The sequence below is a fragment of the Mugil cephalus genome, chromosome 4 (assembly GCF_022458985.1).
Source record: "Mugil cephalus isolate CIBA_MC_2020 chromosome 4, CIBA_Mcephalus_1.1, whole genome shotgun sequence".
Classification (NCBI taxonomy): Eukaryota; Metazoa; Chordata; class Actinopteri; order Mugiliformes; family Mugilidae; genus Mugil; species Mugil cephalus.
Window position 1 is genome coordinate 7,793,191 of NC_061773.1, and position 21,127 is coordinate 7,814,317.

Here is a 21,127-nt window from a genome sequence, read left to right on the forward strand (position 1 = left end):
TCTCCAACAATTACCTTTCAGCAATTACACTTGTGCGCACTCCGGGGCAAGTCAACCTGTTGTCATCAATAGCAGGTCGATTCAAACCTTGTAATTACCACAAAAGCTATAGGAGCGATTTAGATGTTCATGCTGCGCACATTTACTTAATTGAAAGGTTAACAAGCCAAAAGCATCTTATGGTCTGACCTTCGCCAAGCTGAACTGCAATTTGTCCATTCAGAAAACATATCAGTCCTTGACTCAGTTATTTTTGAGGCGAGTTTTTTTTTTTTAATCCAAGCGAAGAAGCGCTGTGTCTGCACCAGTGCGTCTGTGGAGGAGTAAAGTTCCATGGAACACAGGATTCAGGATTTTCATAATTCATTTTAGTGTGTGTCTTTTTCAAATATGATTTTTTTTAATAGACTGACAATTATTTATGTACAAACAACGTGGTAGCATTTTTATTACGTTCAAATTAAGCTTTCTAAAAAAAATAATTTGAAGTTACAGTGTTATTTCTGTCTCTTTTTTTGCCATTTTATGGATATATACCTTTAAAGTTTGCAGGAAAGAAAAAAGGGAAATATTAACGTTTTAAAAGTATTAATATTCCACACGTTCTAACAGCTGAATGTCACGGGAGCAGGGGCGATTTGGAAAGCTGGGATTTAGAATAACATTTAGGTATATTAACATTTTAGTTTAGATGTACGGGGTCTTATGAGAGAGGCAGCAGTGAATTAAAAGTGGAATGTCTTGCGCTGATTGGTCGACCGGCTCCTGGCTAAACCCACTCTCTTTCATCCATAAAAGAAAGGACAGAGAGCCTATGGGAGCGCTCGGCTGTCTCCTCCTACGACATGCACGAAAGTTGGCCACTTAAACTACTTGAAGCCAGCCAGCAGACATTATACTGAACCCAAACTACACCAAGGGAAAAGAATAACACTGCATTTTTCTCCCCAACGCAGACACTTTAGGTGCAACTTCTCCATTTTGCGAACTTCCCTGCACAAAGGGTTTGTATTTTATTTGTTGCTACCTTTTATTCTTTATTTTGGCACATTCGTCGCACCGGAGGAGAGCATCACTTTTATTTTTCCCCCGGTGGAAGAAGGGCTCGTCCAGTTTCTCCGCCTGGGATTGGGATTTGACAGCAGCTCCGTGTGTTTTTGAACGTTTTAAATATATTCTGCTTGGACTTTCCGAGAGTATTGCAGGTTCGAACAGAGCCCCGTGTTTTTTTAGTAGCTACATGATGGCTACTTTGCCAGGAACAGTGCCTCGGATGGTGCGCCCTGCGCCAGGCCAGAACTACCCCCGAACCGGCTTCCCCCTGGAAGGTAAGAAGAGACCACGACATGTGTTTCGGTGTTTGAACTTGGTGCAGATGAAACTTGTCTGATGCCGATGTGGCAGATGCACAGAGCGCAGTTTGTTAGCGGCGACATGCTGGGAAATAAAAAAAAAAAAAAAAAAAAAAAAGATGGGTGAACAAATGCGACCTCCAGTCAGTGTTGATTAAAGTTAACATTGAAGTCATGGTCTAAAGTGAATTATGGCTGCCGAAAACCCTTAATGTCTTTTAAATACGGTACACTCGTGCAACTCTGTTAATTCATATCTTTTTGTTTATTTGTAATAAACCACAGTATTTATTTCTGTACAGTGCTTCATTATTTATACAATCTGTTGCCATTAATGACTGTTTAATATTATAATTTATTTCTTGGTTTTTATTTGTTTAATAACACTGTCAGATAATATTATAATATTTTACCCTAAATTTACGTTATTAGTAATATAAATTTTGCTTTTCCAAGTAAGTGTTTTTAATATGGCTGTATTCAGCATACAACATTTTAGTAGTCCAGATTTGATTGCTACACACAGATTTAAAAAAGCAATCTAATTGGTAATTTATTTTAAACTTCAATGCACATCACACTCGAGTCGTCTGAACATATGGGCGGAAAAAAGATCATTTTGTATTTGCATGCATTTATGGAAACGGTTTTCCCATTACGCCCAGTTCGTGCTCAAGTGCTCTGGACTGAAATGTACAAAAACCACGTAGCTCGTAAGTTACTCGAGCTACGGGATTTGTTCAAGTGTCCTGCTGCTGGAAATGGCAATAATACACACGGCAAAGAGACGGCTCAAAGGATCACATCAATATTTGTACAGCATGACTAGGAATAATCAAGGTGGGAAGTGTCACCCTCTTTAGTGTCTCTTGAATGTGAAATTGGATCCTGAAGTGGCCTTGGATGCATCCTGTCAGCCAGACTGGGGCCGGGTGAATTTGGCACAACGCGCTCTTAAAAATGTATAATATGATAATGTGCGTAAACTACGTCCTATTAAAAGTCAGCAACATAGCAAACATAGCCTTAATTTAACCGAATCACTTGCAGTCTAATCTACTTTGAAGTCTTTGGAAAACAATACGTGTCGTTGTTTTTGAGACTTTTATTGTTTGTTGTGGCGCAGTATCCACCCCTCTGGGCCAGGGTAGGGTGAACCAGCTTGGCGGAGTGTTCATCAACGGGAGGCCCCTGCCAAATCACATCCGACACAAGATAGTGGAGATGGCCCACCACGGCATCCGACCCTGCGTAATCTCGCGACAGCTGCGAGTTTCCCACGGTTGTGTCTCCAAGATCCTTTGCCGGTACCAAGAGACCGGGTCGATCCGTCCAGGGGCCATAGGAGGCAGCAAGCCCAGGGTGAGTGGGGGTCTGTGGTCACAAACCGGGCCACAGCAGCACGAGGATGCGTCACTTTGGGTGGTGGCGGTGACACGAGGCGCATGACACCTGAGTGAACTTAAGTCTGATGTTTGTGTTATTATCACTGATGTAGTGCAACGACCACGGAATAAAATAACAATTTGAACAACAATAAGAAAAGGGCATTGTCTAACCAGTGATTTAGTCTGCGAATACTGCAGTTTAAACTACATGAAGATTGCAGCCCTCCTGTAACACGCTCTCTGTTCATTATGAGACTCAAAACAAACTTCATGTCTGAACATATCATGTGGCTGAGCTTTTCCCCCTCAAAATATTCGCATGGGGTCAATAAATGTATTTGATATTTTACAAAATCATCAACTTACCCCCAAGAATGGATGTAATTAACATAAATAATTATAGACTATGTGGCAGTATATTTTGGTGTTATTTCGTATATTTGTATATTAAATGTATAATTATGAAATAATTGTTATATTAAAAATTCTTGCTATTTATTTATTTGGACCGTTACACGTTGCCGTACGCCCGTAAAATTCCTACTTTTATGCCTTTTATTTTTATATATTTCTTTTCGATTAATTTTGTTTTTCGCTTCCAATTTGAAACTGAAATTCCTCCTTTTTCCCCTCTTTTCTCTTCACACATTTCGAACCTAAAGCAGGTGGCAACTCCTGACGTGGAGAAGCGGATCGAAGAGTACAAGCGAGAAAACCCCGGTATGTTCAGCTGGGAGATCCGGGATAAGCTGCTGAAGGACGGGGTGTGCGACAGAAGCACAGTTCCTTCAGGTGAGGCTTCATCTGGTAAGCTGCAATTTTTTTTTCTTACTACGAGCGAACACTGCAGCATCACTTCTGAATGAACACCACTTTGAATCCAACATGTTTTAAGCCTCACACTTTCTGATAACGAAATGCTTCAGTAAAGCAAACCTGCAGCTGTTTGACCCAGAGAGAGAGAGAGAGAAAAAAAGAACCATCCTGTTGAAATGTGGCTTCAGTGCTCAGTATTTAATTCCTATTCATTGTGCTTACAGTGTAACTTTGCTCCTTTTAACAGAGAATTTGATTTGAAATATTTTCTCAACGCTTCATGTCAAACTTTTCCTGTGCTATTTCTGTCTGACATATCTCATTCTAAAAAAAGGATGTATGATAGGATTACTATGGTTCTTTTATGGGTTTTAGGGCTAATCACCCATTTACCTTTTTGTTGCCATTAGTGAGCTCCATCAGCCGCGTTTTGAGGGCCCGATTTGGCAAAAAAGATGACGAGGATGACTGTGATAAGAAGGATGAAGATGGAGAAAAGAAAACAAAGCATAGCATCGATGGCATCCTCGGTGATAAATGTAAGTTAACAGCAGAAAGTATTTGGCCCTTTTTTTATATGTTTGAAATAAATTATTATTATTATTATTATTTGCAGTAAATCACAGCCTTGTAAGCAGGAAGCAAATGTTTTAAATAGACTTCCTACTTCACGTCCTCTTGGGAAATCACATCCGAGCTGCAGCTAAACGCAGAGAATTTATTCCTGCTTTTAACTCCGAGCCAGCAGTTGTTCATTCGCTCAATTATTTATGAGAGCCTTGGCAGAAGGTATTTAACTGCAGAAAATTAATTTGTGTAGCGAATTCCTCCTCATTCATTCACCCATTTAACGACCTCTAAATGACAGCTGACAGTTGACCCGTTTCACAATCGATGTCAGTTCGCTGACATTTCACCACTTGTCAGTTAAAGTGGAAATCAATGTTCATATTATTATTTGCTCTATTAGTAATGCTGCTAGCAGGTGGGAGGAAAAAAATAAAGTGATGCAGGTATTAGCTGTCAGTGTTAGCAGTCAATAGTATTTACAAGCTTATAAAAACCGTAAAGGATGTTGGAATCTCTTGTGTGATTTTTGTTTAAAAATAACGTGGAAAATTATGAGCGGTTAGACTTTAGATTAAAAGTAAAATTTCTTATTATTCACAAATGAAAGTGCAGCAAAGTGACATTTACGAGACCTCCTCGTTTTATTGTGACATTTTATTGGTTTTGACTGTTGACCGTGCTGTGAAAAATGCAAACCTCTGCAAACGATACAAAACCCTGCCCTTTTGATGATAAAACGTCTGGGTGCGTCCTTAAAAAAGAAACTCACAAAAGGCGAATTTTTCCTCAAAAGAAAAAAAAGGACACAGACAAAAAAAATATCTTCAAACTTGAAGATGAACTTCACGACCAAAAAAAAAAAAAAAAAACCCTCCCCTCTATTGATGCTTTTCTAAAGTGAAGAGTCCGAGGTACAAAAGCAAATCCTGGAAAGCAGGGCGGCGAAAAGGGAGAGTGCGCTCCCGTCCATTCTCATTCAAAAATCTGCTAAGAGAGAGAGAAAAAACTTTGGACAAAGGGCGAGGACAGACATAAAAGGAGATGAATTATTCAGCACGCCCCGCTGGTAGATAGTTTTGTAATTTTATATAATGGCCCGTTGGAGAAGAATCGGTTGATAGCGTGAAAACGGTCTCTTTTTCTGTCACACCACGCATTAATGTTGGAAGAAAAATGTCACCATTTTGTTGCAAATATCTCCAATGTCCGTGTAGATGGGTTGTTAACCCTGCTGGCTTTGAAAGACCAAAAATATTTTGTGGAGAGCCTGGTTTTACGCCCAAGTGAACACGGATCGCTGGATAGTGTGATAGTTTGTAATCTGCATTATTATTAACTTTCTACTGTTGGCACAAAATATCCACGTAATGTTCCTGCTTTTTTTTTCTTTCTTTCTTTCTTTCTTTTTCTCTCTCTCTCTCTCTCTTTTTTTTTTTTTTTTTTTTTTTTTTTTTTTTTTTTTTTTAGCGCTGCTTGTGTTTTAAATTGGGATTGAATTACGATGCTATAAAAAGAGACGCAGTCTCCGCGTAATGCAGTTTAGACTACGAGCATCCGGATGGCATTTAATAATGTTAATACTTATTAGAGTAAGCAGTGGAAACGACGTTTGTTGAATAGGTGGCTGTGTTCGTGCCGGGTGTAATAGCTCGCAGGCATGGTAAGAAATGTATTTATCCCCAATCAGCCCCTCACTCTCCGAGTTTGAAGCACAGCCCTTATGTGGAGAGGGGTTTTAAAGCAGATTAAATAGAGCCTTTTATTTCTTTTCACTTTCATCTCAGAGCGGAGCTCACAGTGGCTCGCCCTGGGCACAAAATTCATGAGATTTTTTTTTTTCGTTTACTTATCCAGATTTTAACACTTTATTTATTTATCTGTTTGTTTATTAGGCCTGTGTGTTTGATTTTCTCAGAGGTTACATCACGGATTTATCCCAGCTCTAATCTAGCGTTATGAAACGTATGCTTAAACTGTTAACATATTACAATGTACATTTTATTTTGCTGCACGGAGTCGACTGTTATTTCTCACAGGAAAGGAGTGGACAGTAAAGCAAACAAAAATCCGCACGTCTGTGTGTGTCTGTGTGCACCGAAATTAGTTTTACTTTTTCACCCAAGATGCTATATCGCACCCCCTTTTTTTATTCTAGCAGCCTAATTGTTCACTGTCTGTGGATCGACGGGCAGAGGTCAGAGTCCATCCATCAATTTGTACAGTATCAAGTTTGCATCCAGGGTGCACACTTTAAGGGCCGTGCATGCCTTTTAAATGTAACAGCGTTTAGTTCTACGCAAAAGATGGATAACAATATGCGCACAAACGCGGACATAATTTAGTTATGCGCCACACCTGTAAAAAAATAAATAATAATAATACTAATAAAAAATTAGAAAGTGTATCAACTGTCGGCGTCCATCTGCCACACTGATGCATTCGAGCTGACCGAAAGACGAGGTGGAGACAGGCGATGGACACTTCAGCAAATCGCGGGATTACCTGAGGTCCTCGGTCTAATTAAACAGATGCCAGGTGGGATTATTTCAGATCATCGGGGATGGGAAAGTGACAGAGCAGCGGCGAGGTGTGAGGAAATCAGACAGCTCAAAGATCCAGGTCAGGAATGGGTAAGATGATACTGTCATGTGCAGTAAAATGATGCGAAAAATATGACCTCAAATTTAATTTAAAAAATGTTGAGCAATCAATTGTGCCCTGTCTGTATTACAACTTTAGTGTGCAATTTAGTTTTATTTTATATATATATATATATATACACACACTGACTCTATTTTCTTACACGAAGAAAAACATAAAAACATATTGATGAAGAGTGCGTAAATCTTCACCCCTCCACGTTACAAACAGACATGCGCGCACACACGGACGCACACACCCGCGCGGCCCGTCTCTAAGTGTATGGTAATATAATGTAGCTATATTTCGGGTCTAAAGCCGTGCTGAATGAGAAGGACAGGGGAATGAAGCGAGAGACCACTTCAAACAAATCCATCTGGAACAGTGTGTGAGAGAGATTCAGTGAAAGTATGGGGAAGTTATTTAGCTATTAATAACGTTTTTTCCTCAGGCATTGAGAGTGACTCCATCTGCACTTTCTCGCAGCTATTTGGCTGGGTGGAAATTGAGGGAGACCCAAATGTTGGGCAGAGATAACATACCCATCATAGCCCAGACCCTGCGCTGTGCTTCACTGCATTAAACTCGGATTAACCTCCCCTGTCCCCGCAGCCACTCAAGCCACATTTCACTGGAATTTACATCGGTAGGCCCACATTTCTTATAAAGGGGGCAGGAGCTGAAAGACACGACACAAGATCGACATTATTATTATTATTTGTATTATTATTATTATTATTTGTATTCGTAGTGATTTAATAATAAAGTATTAAAATATAGTCTATTAAATGCTATGTATAGGACTATTTTTAAAATGACAGTTATAAAATATTTAGCTTAACACATATGTAGATATATTTAAAATAGGCCGACAACTAAAATACTGATACACAAACTAGGCTTTTTTTTTTTTTTTTTTTAGTTAAAAAAAAATATATTTATACTAAGTAGGCCTATCTCACAATAGTTCATAAATTGTTGTTTTTCAATTGATAGCTATCAAAGCCATCCTGTTTTCTTTTCACTGGTGATTGCATTCAATGTTGGCAGGATATATACAATTACAGGTTAAATAGATAAACAGCGAACATATTTAGCCAGTGGAGCTAGTTTGACATGTCGTCGGTTCGTTAATACTTTGGTTGTTAGGTATGCTTTGCTTAGCAACCGCTGTAGTGGTCTATTTTTGTGCTCTCTCAGTCAGTAGGCTTAAACGGTGTGACGAATTTAAACAATATGTGGACACTGAATGTGAGAAATATAGTTCCTTAAAATGTGCACTATTTCCTTTTTTTTTCCTAAACCAAAATTTAGTTGACAGCCTTTTATTAATCAGCTTTTAATTCAAATATTATGTTGTAATTTGTTATTTATTGACATATCACGAGACTTGATGGCACGAGTTACACTGCCGGTGTAGCAAATTGGTTCCAGCGAGGTAACGTGAGCAAGCCGTGCAACATAATAACACGAAACCCTCTGCTTATGAGTAATGAGTATTGCATCCATTTAAAAGAGGGCAGTTTAAGCTTGTAGGCCTACCAAACCGGCGAGACATTTCAGTGTCAGGAGCTTTAAGTGTCCACAGCATTAGGCTCCAAATGAGGGGGGAAAAAATGGAGTAGGCTTAAATTCATTCTGTGCTGGCATTTGACTTTGATCACATGAGAAATATTCATGGAAGCACAAACACTAGCTCTGTCACCATTATCCATTCTGACAGTGATACCTCTCAAGGCTGTCTATTAATTAAAGTGGCGCTTACCATGTGGGACGACTTCCTATCTGGGCACAAAAATGGTTTTTCCATCTCTTGTGGGGCTCTTGAAAAGGGGCAATCTTTCCTCTCCAGCTTCTTGTGGGAAATTTAAAAGTGTACAGAGGAAGACATGGGGATTTCTAGCTCATTTATAAAGACGAGTTTATAATCCTTTCCTGCTTAATAACTTAAAAGGATTCAATTTCTCCCCTCATTTATGGGGTTATGATCACACATTGTTAGACGCAGATAGCAGCATTTCAAGGTTAACATTTCCTGCTCGAAAATATCGGAATATAAGCTGTAAGCCCATAGGTGCCCTTTGTTTAGCTCGCAATTTCCCCCACAAATGCTGATAGGCCCGTTTAGATGTTGTTACTATTAACGTGATAACAACGACGTCGCGGAAGAAGTCGATAAGATGCTTCTCCGTCACCGAGCAGTTTTTCAATATGATATGATATTTAATTATAGCATATAATTTCACCATCGAGAATTAAATTCAGTAGGCTTACGGAGACTCAGAGGATTCAGTGTCTGGTTGGGGGTCTCAAACCATACGAGACAAATTAAAGAGGAAGCGTTGCCCTCCAGGTATCCTGTCACAACAGTAGGGTTCTTCAGCGCGCCTCTCATTTCTGTCTGTGTTTTATTCCGCCAATTTTCACGATGGGGCTCCGGGATCCTAAGCGGTGCCTGCGGGGCTGTGGTCCAAAATAAATAGCAAATCTTAAATTTTCAACTGCTCTCTTTGCCCGAGTTTGCCTTTTCTTCCCTCCCCTTCCTCCGCTCCTCTCTCACTCTAATCTGCGCACGTGTGCGTCATGCAAACAGGTGGGGGATATTAAACAACTGTCACAGTGTATCTTCAGGTTTGTTTAGCTGATGTATTTTTGGTTTAGCATCTCGATGAAGGTCAAAAAAGATTTTCTATAACTTTGTATCCTGGTGGTGTATTTTAAAATTAATTTCAGCGTATTTAAGGTAATTGTAGGTCCATTTTGTAGCATTTTATTTCTGCTCTTTCATCACTTGTATTACTCTTATTTTTATTTATAGGACTATTATATACCACGATTTAGATAAAATAAAAAATAAAATAATTAATATTAATAATGACAATAACAACAGCTATTATTATAATAATAATTATTAATTTTGTTGCTGTCACTAGATTCACCTGACGTCTCCTGAAATTTACATTTCCACTTTAGGCCACTTTTTTTCCCCAAATAGCCAGCGCTTTGTTAGCATTATTGTTTAATTGGCTGGAAGAAGATGAATGAGACTGACAGGAATCAGCTGTCCAGAGATTCCCCTGTGAGGCTGACTCGGAAATCATAACCTGACCAGCTTTTCCTCCCCTGAAACCAGCTCGTTGAACTTGTCACATCTAATTAGGGTGTTAAAACGCACCGAGTGCATCTGTGGGAAACAGTAGGTGGTTGGTCCGGGGCAGCCAATAAGGCCTTTTTGGGTCAGATGGTGGAGGGTGGGGGGAGAGCGAGGGAGTGTGGGGGGGTTGTTGAACAGCGTGGTTGGATGCTGATGTTGTTGAATTGGACCGCTGCGGGCTTTTATTTCCAAGCAACCCCTTTTTTCCCCGCTATTAGTTCAATTATGGCCATCCAGCAGGCTAAACAGGCCGGCATGCGTGGATTGCAGCCTTGTTTTAATTAGGTATGAAATTAATTAGGGCAGTCATCCATTAAAGACTTTTAAGTTTGGCTAAGTTTTTTTTTCCGGCAGAGTTTAAAGGTATAACAGTGGATTAATGGCTTACACCCAAAATTACATTTTATAGCATCCCGTCATTTCTGTGCTGCCCGTCTAACAGGTGTCAGACTGTCTGTGAACTTAGAGATACCCAGTTGATTTTTTTTTTATTGCATTTGACGTTTTTTTGTTTTGTTTTGTTTTTTTAAATTTACATTACATACAAATACAAACTGGTATTTAAAATTTAAATTCAAAAAATGTAATCACTATATCTGAAAACTACTAATGCTTTTTATTTGTAATAGCACTAAAGCCACACATATGCTCCCTGTCTCCATTTAACTTTCTGTGTATACACTTTGTAGACATTTAACTCATTGTGCACCATGTAAATCTTATGTGCAAAAATAATCTTTGAAAATTGCCTTTGATTCCCATTTTAAGAGGTCGCTTTTTCTTATTTTAATACCTTTTTTTTCTTGTATTGGTACAAAAAAAAAAGCTCTGTGATGTCTGACAGCCTACTCTCACTATTGTTAGACCAACAGCCTCTAGAAAAGGACGAGAGAAAGAAGAGGGAGGAGAAAAGGCCCTTCTGTTATTTTCTGTCTTGAGACTTGCTGCATAGTCTATTCAGGCAAGTTGATGAACTCCTCCAAAAAGTTTATTAAGGGGATGAAAACAATAAGGACTAAAGCCTTTGGGTGCCTGGGCAGACAGTTTATAAACTAGCTGCTATTGTGCCTCAAAGGCAGATGCATGAATACTTTTGAATAGGGGCCTTCAAACTGACACGATCAGGCTGGACAGCAGCAGTTTTAAAGGGAGACAGGGTGCTTCTGCTGCAGCTCAGATCTTGCATTAATGTACATCTGCAAAGGAAGGGGGAGGAGAAGGAGGAATTGGGCACTGTCTGTCATGTCCCCTGGTTTTCTCTTGGGCTGTGCACTACACGTGTTTATAAAACAAAAAAAAAAAAAAAAGAAGATGATATAAGTCAATTTACAGATGAGCATATTCTTAGAGCCCCTTCATTGTGTGCTCTACATTCATGTTTATTTGCTCCTAAAGAACACGAGTCATGTTGAAGTAATTCCGTCCAGTGAATCATCATGAAATTTAAAATTCTGTATCATATTTTTTTTTATTTACTATTAATGCTTTATTTTTGGTGTGTAAAATGCACATGCTGTTATGTAGGAACCCACAGCACAGTGCTGAAATTCAAACAAAAGTAAAAAGAGGCAGAGAGCAAGAAAGAAATCTGTGTGTTTTAACAGGGCAACATGAACTCACTGTGGATTTTTTTTTTTTTTTTTTTTTAATGGAGCACACTGGTTACTCGCACTCAAGAAGATACATTATTCCCCTCCTTTTCAGTAAACAATAGACTGTCACTCTTTATCCCCTTTCCCTCCCCTGTCCCTCCCTCTCCAGCTTTCTCTTTTAGTCCTCTCAGTCTCTGGCTCTGTGCCTCACAACATCAGAGGGAGTCCAGTGATTTGTGACCCCAGCAACCCACACTTAATCTCGCTAAAGAGGGGGAGCATCCAGTTTACAGCTTGGCGGGCCCCAAATAGACCAAGCCTGCTCTGGCAGGTGTCAACATTAGCAAACAATTGGTCCCCAGTCCCATGCCCCATACCCCAGTGCGACACTGAACCTAAACTATTTGAGGGAGGCTGAAAGGAGCCACATAATAGGGAATGTGGAGGGGAGGAGAGGAGGGGGAGGACAAGGGAGAGATTACACTCTCAGACAGCTATTAGCAGGGATGAGGCTTTTCTAAACAAACAAAAAACGAAGAAGACGATCAATACTGTGTTAGTTTACAAAGTGGACTCATCATTGTGGCTTTGGAGTATTTATTTTCTGCTCCATTGTTTTTCTCGACTCCTCAAACGTCTGTGGGCCGAATTGGCAATCCAATTAAGTTTGGAGGGAGTCCCTGGGAGGCCTATTTCTTCTCCCGGGCAGTTGTGTGTTTACGCTTGCAGTGGGCAGTTCATTCACACATTCAGTGTTGTAATGAATCCTGATTGTCGAGTATTACCTTCAGCAGTGGACAACGACCGGGCTGTCCGCGGGGAAAACAACGCTCAGGACTGACAGAGCTGTGCTCAGCCCTGTGGGATTGCAGCCCCTCTACTTCATTAGACAGGAGTGTCTTAGCGAGGAGGGCAGAGGAAATGGGAAGAGAATGAGTTGACATGTGGACTGTTGCTGCCGTTGAGTGGCTATGTGTCCTGACAAGAGAGCCAATGTTTTTTAAAGGCTATTTATTTATCCCTCAACGCTGATTCCTATCCATGCCATGAGGAGAGACAAGTTCCCAGCAGGGGAGATTAGTTTCACAGGTTTTAATGGGAAAAAAAACCCTATGGTACTTGTGATTGGACAGAACTCATTTAATTGCTGTGAGGTGTCCTCTTTGTGTCTTTCCGCCCGGCCTCTGCAGAAAAACACGACTAAAACAAACCTCATAGAGAAGCTGCTGTCATTTTGCTGCAATAAACAAGCGTAATTAAATGACCTCGTGACCTCTGCAGACAATGCCGCTTTTTGTCAGAGAGCACCAGTAGCTGTGTCGACATGCAATAAAGTAATTCTGAGTGTCACTGGCATCAAACAACATGTAGAACGAGCCCCAGACAGAGTGATGAGGCTGAATATTTCCCTCATACAATGCAGGTAAAATGTAAAGTCTTTGTGTAGTTTAATTAACCATGTCCTTAATCATAGTCATTTTCCCTAATAAGTTATGACCAACGACCCTTGAACTCTCCAAATTTTTCTCAGTAATTAATCATTATATTTGTAAGAGATGGAAGTATTTGGTCGGAGATGCCGATAAAATTTGCCGTCTTCATTTTACAGCTTGAATAAGCTAAAAACAGTCTCTTGTTTCGGGTTGACATTGATAGCAGGGCTTCTTTAGTTTTGGCTGACTGCTTTTGTGATGTGGAGCCACGTTTTAGGTTTACATCATTTGCCGTCTGTATTTTTTTAAAACATTAACAATAATGACTGAATGCCATTCAGTGCATGAAAAAAAATGATAGTCTAATTTATTCGTGCATTCCCGTTGTTAATTATGAAGATCTGTTTTGGCTAAACGTTTATGTATTTCCGCGGCATTTAATTTTATGTTAAGCCCATTTTTCTGTGTACTTTCAGGAATGTGGAATAAAATCTCAAGTCCAATTGAATTTTCTGCCTGTCTGGGGTAAAAATTTAAAGATGAACAGTGTAATAATACGCAGGACCTTTGGCAGAAATAGATCTTTGTCTTGGTGATTAAGCCGTTGTTATTGTACTAAACAATAAAGGATCACAAAAAAAAAAGAAAAAAGAAACAAGTGCGCAGTACATCAGGACATCTCAGGCTTTATTACGTCCATGTTAAATTGTGCAATGGATGAGCTGGTCAGAGCCACATAATTTATTGAAAGAAATGTAGTTTCCTCCAATTCGCCGTGCCAGCTAAGGTTGTCAAACTCTGACAGCTGGCACAGATCGGGACAGTGTGTTGCATTATAACCATCCACTGGTAACCATGGAGCCGCATTAGAAAAGACAAAAAGCATTTCTGGCTAATTTTATTACAATACAGGAATAGCCCACATAATGTGCAACAGTAATTATGTTTAGCACAGTGCGCCCATGCTCTCCCTGAGTGATGAATGAGAAACATTGACCATGGTCTGGTAGTTTAAAAATCGCCATTAGCCTATGCTACTTAGGGCCAGAACATTTCACATTTTATGCTCTTGATCTGCTCCGCTACTGAAATATTCATTTGTTTTAATTGTGCATGTATTTTTTTTTCATAGCCACAAAGACAATAAACATGTTCCCTCAGTGTTGCAAATCAGAAACGTGTTTTTTTTCCCCCTACCAAGTTGAAATGTGAAAAGCGGTTGTCCAAACAGTGGGGTGGAGCTCCTGTCCATAGCCGACAAAATAACAACTTCAAATGTTGTCCCCTATTTTCAACTAATGGGCTTATTTCTGCATCATCAGTCATTCTCTCCTTGGGGAATATGTAGTCTCAGTATAAAAAGCTTTTCTGTTGTGCATATTACAAGCCCTCAATATGGAGGGATCTCAGAAATTAATGCCAAACGCTGTAATGTTTTCACTGCGCCCAAGAAAAAAAAAGAAGCTCTTTACAGGAAATATCCATCAAGTTTTCATGTACAAAAGAGCTTTTTGGGAACAGTTTGTTTGCTTACAATCCACTACATGTCAGTGGAATATAAAATAAAACAGTGGAGAGCGATTTTATTTATTTATTTTTTTTAAATGCATTTCAGACTTTCTCTTGTTAAAGGCACATAAAGATTAGTTCTTTTCATCAGATATTTTAATACAGAATACAGAATACTTTATTAATCCCCGAAAATATTTTAAAATATATTGTACTATTTTTTAAGTTTTCAGTATAAAATCAAACGTCAGAGATGCATTGACAAAGTAACATTTAAACATATAAATTACAAACCAGAGGGATATTATAATGAATGTTTTCTGTGAAGCTTCTAAACCTTTAAATTTCTTCTTTATCAATAAGAGTGTTTTGAGCATGAATGCTGAGTTTTTGTTAAAGTTTCCGTCATTCTCTCCTTCTCATCTTTTCTTCCTTCTGTCCTTTGTGTCACACAAACTTTTCCACAATATTTGCTGCTGCCCATCCTTGTCCAGAAAATTAGGAAACTTCCCTTGGGCACATAAAAATGTCCGCTGTGCATTCCTATACTGTGCCCAGTAATCTCTCTTTGGCTTTGTTGAGAAAATGATTTGTTCCTCCAGGAGACCTCGGCTCATAGCCCTGAGACCTAACTGTTTGATTTCCTTCGTAGGTTTTTAGAGCTTTTTGCTGGGGGACCAGGACTATGGCTCTGGTGCCATTTGGCAGAGACCCCTGTGGTCTTTCTTTCTTTTTTCTTTTTTACTTTCTTGCGCTCTCTGTTAATTTCATTACTTTTCATGTGACCTCAATTAGCAAAGACTTGAGCTTTACATGGTCCTCGACAGACGAGAAAATCTGGTGCAGAGCTCTGTCTTAGTGGGGAACCAAGAGGTGGCAATAGTTTCCAAATAGGGTTATGTTCTGAAATCTTTGTGGTTCTGTTGGATCTTCTGTGCTCTTGCGTTTCTCTTAAGAACCGCCAATAGAAAGGGGCATAACATCGCTAAATTCGGGTATTTCATTGTGTGAATGATAAAAGCTTGCATATTGCCAGTGTATGACCCTCATTTCTCCAATCAAACAGGTCTTCCAAAAAATAATTTTATATTTCGACTTAAAAAAATTGCCTCATGTAGAAACCAAGTATGGCTTAAAGTCATAAGCAAACATTTATATTGTTGCCAATATCCCCGTTTTAGTCAGTAGTATCGCGAAGAAAAAGAATCCCACCCTTCAAGCCCTTCACGCTTTCACACTCAGGCAGCGCAGAGGCATGGGGAGTCAATATGTCAGCATTTATGGATGCCCTGCGGAGCTGCACAGGGCTGTCAGGCCCCTATTCATGCTCTAATGGCCCCCTGAGGAGCTCGTCTCTCCGGGCTGAAAAGGCCGGGAGGCCCAGTGGACGCCCTGTTGTTGAAGGTGAGCGTGCGCTCTCATGGACGCGCTGCGCCTTCATCCATATGACAAGAACCATAAAAGAGCATCGCTTTCGCTGCTTCTCCTTCTCTGTCTCCTCTGCTTTTTCTTGTGCCCTCCTCCCTCCCCTCCCCCCCCCCTCCTTCCCACTTTCTCCCTCCTCAAACAGAGAGAAGGGGACTAATTGTTTGTTGTGAGAGCCAAAGATTATAGAGCCTCCCATCTTTCTTCCTCCTTTGCCTTTTTCTCCTCTTTTCAAGCCCCCTACTCCTTTTCTAAAGAGCGTGATTCTGTCACAGAGACAAGGGAAGAAAAGTACTGGAATTTTCCTGAGGAATGTCGACGTGAGAGAGTCTCGAACTCCGACAGTGGCAGTGAGAGGTTGTGTGTTTGGTAGCGAGAGCAGAGCGGGCAGTCTTTTCTGGTTTACCAGGTAGTCGCTGAGTATGTTTGAAGTTTTTATAGAGATGGAAAATGTGTGTAATTCATGCACGTTGTGCTCAGATCTTCACTCCTGCATTCCTTTATCGCTTCCTATCTTACCACAGGAAATTATGGGACAAGGGCCTTGGCCCTCGGCCACCTGCTATAAACCAGTAATTGACATGATAGGCGTGAGTTAAAACTGAAACCACAGACATCTGTCCATAAAGGTGAACTGAAAATGATTTTATTTTAGATAGACAGTGGGTTTTTTAATCTCCTCATGTATACACAGTTACACATCTCATCCAGATTCAATTTATGCTAAATGTCAAATTATGACCCAGAGAAGGTCACTGACAACCAGAGGAAATTGATGATGCCTTTTGGCTTGTTACCAGACCAAGAGTTAACTTGATTTGGCCACATATGCAACCTTTTCATTTTTATAAATAGTCTGGTTCGCTAAAATGGATATTTTTTTCTAGTACATCATGGGTAAACTCCGGCTGTGTGTGAGCTATGCTCCCTTTTAAAGATCTGAATTTGTTTTCCACTTGCAGGGGAGATAACTACGGGAGATTATTCAAAGAGAATTAGTCTTTAAACCGTTCTAGTTATCTCTGTCGTCTATCTTGTATTCACATAGGGTTCCTATCTCTGATACATCCTTTGGTAAATGCCTTGAATCGCATGCCTCCTTTAACTTGGCAACCCCTTTAGGATGAACAGGCAAGTGCGTTAAACAGAGATGCCGCACCATTCTCGCAAAAATGCAAATTGGGAAGTTGTTAGTTATTTGATGTTGCTGCACGATCCCCCCCGCCCCCGATACATCCCTCCACTCCAGTGTTGGTGGTTGAATTGCATGCAGTCCTGGGGACAGGCAGGGCTGTTTATATGCAGGCCTGGAGCAGCAGAGACAGATGCATGTCAGAGATAGCAGATCCCATCTCAGGCAGATGCCTCTTATCACAGGCCTGTTTGCATAATTAGGCCTTTTGATATTCACCCCCTCTGACTGACAAAAAGTATAATTGCAGTATCAAGTACGACAAAAGGTAGGCACAAAATAAACAAGTCAACATAAATAGGGAGAAAAGATGCGGTGTTATTTTTGTCCTGTGGGAAAAAAAGAGGGAGGAAAAAACACCATTTTTAACTAAATCTGCTGTCAGTCACAGTCAACTGGTGTGACTCGTGCTCAGAGGCTGGTCCTGTGAATGCCTGCAAAACACAGAGCGTGAGGCCTGATTGTAATTATGCTGGAACTAATATGCTTTTCAAAATGAGCCATTATGAGCTAATGCTGCACTGCCAAAGCCCTGTCTGTTTTTGTCCCCCTGTCTTGGATAGTTTGCAAAGGTATGGCTGATATTGAGGCCATGGGTTGTGATATCAGAATGACTAGGATGAGAGCTACTCTACTCCACTTTAGGCTAATATTGCTCCCAGGTGAGTTAGAGGCGAGGAACACCTGCACTGCTGCAAAATGTATTTATGTGTTTTGTAGTTTCTTCTTACTTGTTCGTTTCTCTTGCCTGTCAAAAACATTGCTGCTTTGTCTTTTGACATTTTTGAAGCATTTTCTACCATTTTTACGTCTCTTCCATGTTGAAGTATATAAATAATCAGTCTAGCCGTCTGTAGGACATAACTTTTATGCCTTTTTTTGTGCTCTCAAAAACAGACGACACAGTGTGTGTGATTTTTCCCTCATACTATATTAGTGTAAATTGCGATGTTGAACCGAGGGCTGTGGGGTTTTCTTCTTTATAATCCACTAAAAAGTATCAGATGCACAAATTGTTCCGGGCATTTTTCAACAGCCTGATAAACACGAACTTTATTGGTGCTGTTAAGTATCACAAACCTGTAAGCTTCCAGATCACTTGGTTAATTGACGGTATAGTGTGGACAGCTGTCTGTTTAATCAGCATTACCTCAGCGTCTCAGGGGTAAAGGTGGAGGACTTGGAGGGAGAAGATGGAGAAGAATAGGAGTCCTGAAGGAGTAGGTGGAGAGGGGGTCGACATCAGGACGGGTTTTTGAGGAAACGGTGTGATGAGGATCCCATCTGCTTGTAGTCTGTCTGCAGGGTCAGCAGAGGAGCATCGGGGGAGAGAGCAGGCTTTAAACCTCGCAGTAACCTTAAAACTATTAACTAGCAGCTCGAGCCCTTCAATAGCAAGGCCTCCTTTTTATCTAAAAGGTCTGGTCAGAATTAAAGCATCATTAAAGCGAAGTCACACCAGGGTGAAAGGATGTAATGTGGCTCTTCACATCTGCGGGGGTCATTTGTAGTACGTACTGCCCCACATTAATTAAACACTAATTGTGAGTTCTCACCCACTGTGCAATCACCGTTTATTTAATAATAGTGAAGTTCTCCGGCGCGATAATGCCCCAATTAAAACGTGACATTTTTTGATGTTTTCATGTAGCGACGAAAACGGTCCTTAGAATTGAATGTAATAAAGGTAGAGGAGGAGAATGATTTATTCCTGGAAGTGGAGGAGGAAAATGAATACTTATCATGACTGGAAAACATTTCAAACAAATAGCAAATGAGCGTGAAATACACTTCTAGAAATAAAGCAAAAGAAAAGATTTTTAAACGTGTGTTGCTGTCTCTTACATCGAAATTTAAATGGGACGTTCATTTCTTCGGCACCAGAGAGATTAGTGTGAACTTTATGCAGTTGTTGTGTACAGTGGTTTGGGTGTAGGACATAAATGCTGGCATTAGCTTTTGCCTTCTCAAAGCATTAAGTCGATTTTTGGGATTATTAATTGTATAAAGTTGCATTATAGGTAAGTTAAACCGTCTCCATTGGAAGTCGTGACATTCATTAAAACCGCATTTGCTTACATCGTACCTAGAGTTAGTTTTTATCTTAATCAGACATTTGCCTCGACAAAGCAGAGTGGAAACCTGATTAATTCCTGTTTATAATGGGCACAGTTTTAAATCAATATCGAGGTAAAACCTCAGAGGGCCCCTGGAGGAGAGTACACAGCGCTAATCGTGCCCACTGGATGGCACATAATTAGATTCTAATTGGACGATAAGTAATGAGACAAGGCATGAGTGGTTTATCAATATCCCATGAACCTTTGAATGGAAATTACAGCAGTTGTATTATACAAAGGTCTAATCAGAATGTACCTTTTTGTGCCGAGCAGACCATTAAGGAATTGACCTTGACAGCCCTGCAGGGATTTCATTCAGTCTTATTCCGTCTTTGGCAAATAAGTGAGCAGAAAAATCAGACATGAAATTTAGATTGTAAAGGGATTTCATCCAGAAAACAACCCGAAAACTGTTTATTTTTATTTATTCTTGCTTGGGTTTAATGATTCAGACTCCGTCTCAGCCTCTCATCAGCGTGGAGCGCAGCCATGTGTTCTGAGATATCTTCCAAATATAGTCAGCATATAGATGAGTTTTACTTCCAACCGCGGTCCCAGTTGGCCTCATACAGCCTGTGCCGTGTTCCATTCCCCTCACTCATTACAGACAGGGTTGTTGACCTTGTGCTTCTGGTTCATGTACAAGAGCAGATGTGTTGGCTCTGTGGGGCTTAATGACGAGCAGCAGTACAAGCCATTGTCTGCTGAGGTTTATCAGTTATTAGCCTGGTAGCATGCTAAATGTGACACAGATTGCCACAGCGGTTTACTGGCAAAGTAAAGTCGGAGAAGGCGCCTCAAACAAAGGGGAGGACGGAACAAATAATTTGAGGAGGAGGAGACTGTGGTGTCTTCTCAGAACCCCCTTGAGTACGTGTCGACTCCGGCCCCAGCGTCTCCCTGTAGGACACGGAGGTGACTTTGGAAAGTGATCTGCCGACTGCTGGGCTGGTCTCAAGTGTCGTCATGGCAAGTTACCGGGCAAATGGATATAGGCATCCTCATGAAAACCAACAAAGGGATATGTGGTATATGTACATATTCAACTTTGTATGTTCAAGGGTGTTCTGCAGCGAAGTGAGCTTGTGCTTCAAGAATCAATCTTTATTAAAAAGGATAAGACTGAAGAATTGATTTAATGAATGCGGCCTCATGTCCTGCAGCCACATGTAATCCGCAGAGAATCATTGAGCATGAGCTCAGGGGGACAAAAAATGTTCGCAGACGACTCATAGAGTGGCCTGTAATGATAGTCTCCATATAATCCCATAATTCCTTGTTTAATTAAACTCTGGAGCTGGCCTTGAGACTCCGCCAGCTCTGTTGCTCTTTTGTTCTCACAGTTGTTATTTAGAGGCTAGGTTTGAGTATTCTTTTGTCCACTTATGTTGAAAGATGGGACTAGTGCGAGCTATAAACAGATATCGGAGCAGTTAAACAATGAATTAGACTCAGGCGAGACACTCAGGTGAGCTTTATCGCTTTAGTTTGAGCTGAATGGCAAAGGGCCTCTGTCAGAAGCAGAAATCTCTCCATGCACCCTCTTCTTCAATATCTCCCTTTATTTTCCCTCTCCCACACTTTCTGGACTGTGCATGATGCAATCCAACTAGGCCTGGAGCAACACTGGCACATCACGCCGCCTTGTCAATGTCTCAATGAGGAAATTATGAAAATATGAATTTTATGACATGAAATGAAAAGGGCCATGCAGTTTGAATAGACATGCAGAGGAGGTGAAAATGATGCAATTTTCTAAATTCAGTTATAATGGTAATGTGCAATGGTAATGCGTATTTGCTGTCAAAAATTTCCCTGTCGGCCTGGATTGTACAGCTTTGTGCTGTATCTATATTCCTCGAGCAAACATTCAGCTTAGTTGAATGCCTAAAAAGTAATGTAAAATATGTTCTAATTCATTTAATGACAGCAGATG

At 40.4% G+C, this 21,127-nt stretch overlaps 1 protein-coding gene across 4 annotated transcripts in view; it reads left to right on the forward strand.

Annotated features, from left to right (window-relative positions):
- Positions 1-674: 674 nt before the first annotated feature.
- Positions 675-21,127, forward strand: part of pax7a (paired box 7a) — a 44,126-nt gene continuing 23,673 nt past the window's right edge. Inside the window, exons 1-4 of one of the 4 annotated variants that reach the window (XM_047583855.1) lie at positions 688-1,328; positions 2,479-2,714; positions 3,403-3,547; positions 3,967-4,095. In XM_047583855.1, coding sequence (XP_047439811.1) covers positions 1,241-1,328; positions 2,479-2,714; positions 3,403-3,547; positions 3,967-4,095 — 598 coding nt within the window. In that variant the 5' untranslated portion in view covers positions 688-1,240. Of the gene's footprint in view, positions 1,329-2,478; positions 2,715-3,402; positions 3,548-3,966; positions 4,096-21,127 lie in introns of all 4 variants that reach the window. The other 3 variants (XM_047583853.1, XM_047583854.1, XM_047583856.1) reach the window with 3 other exon arrangements.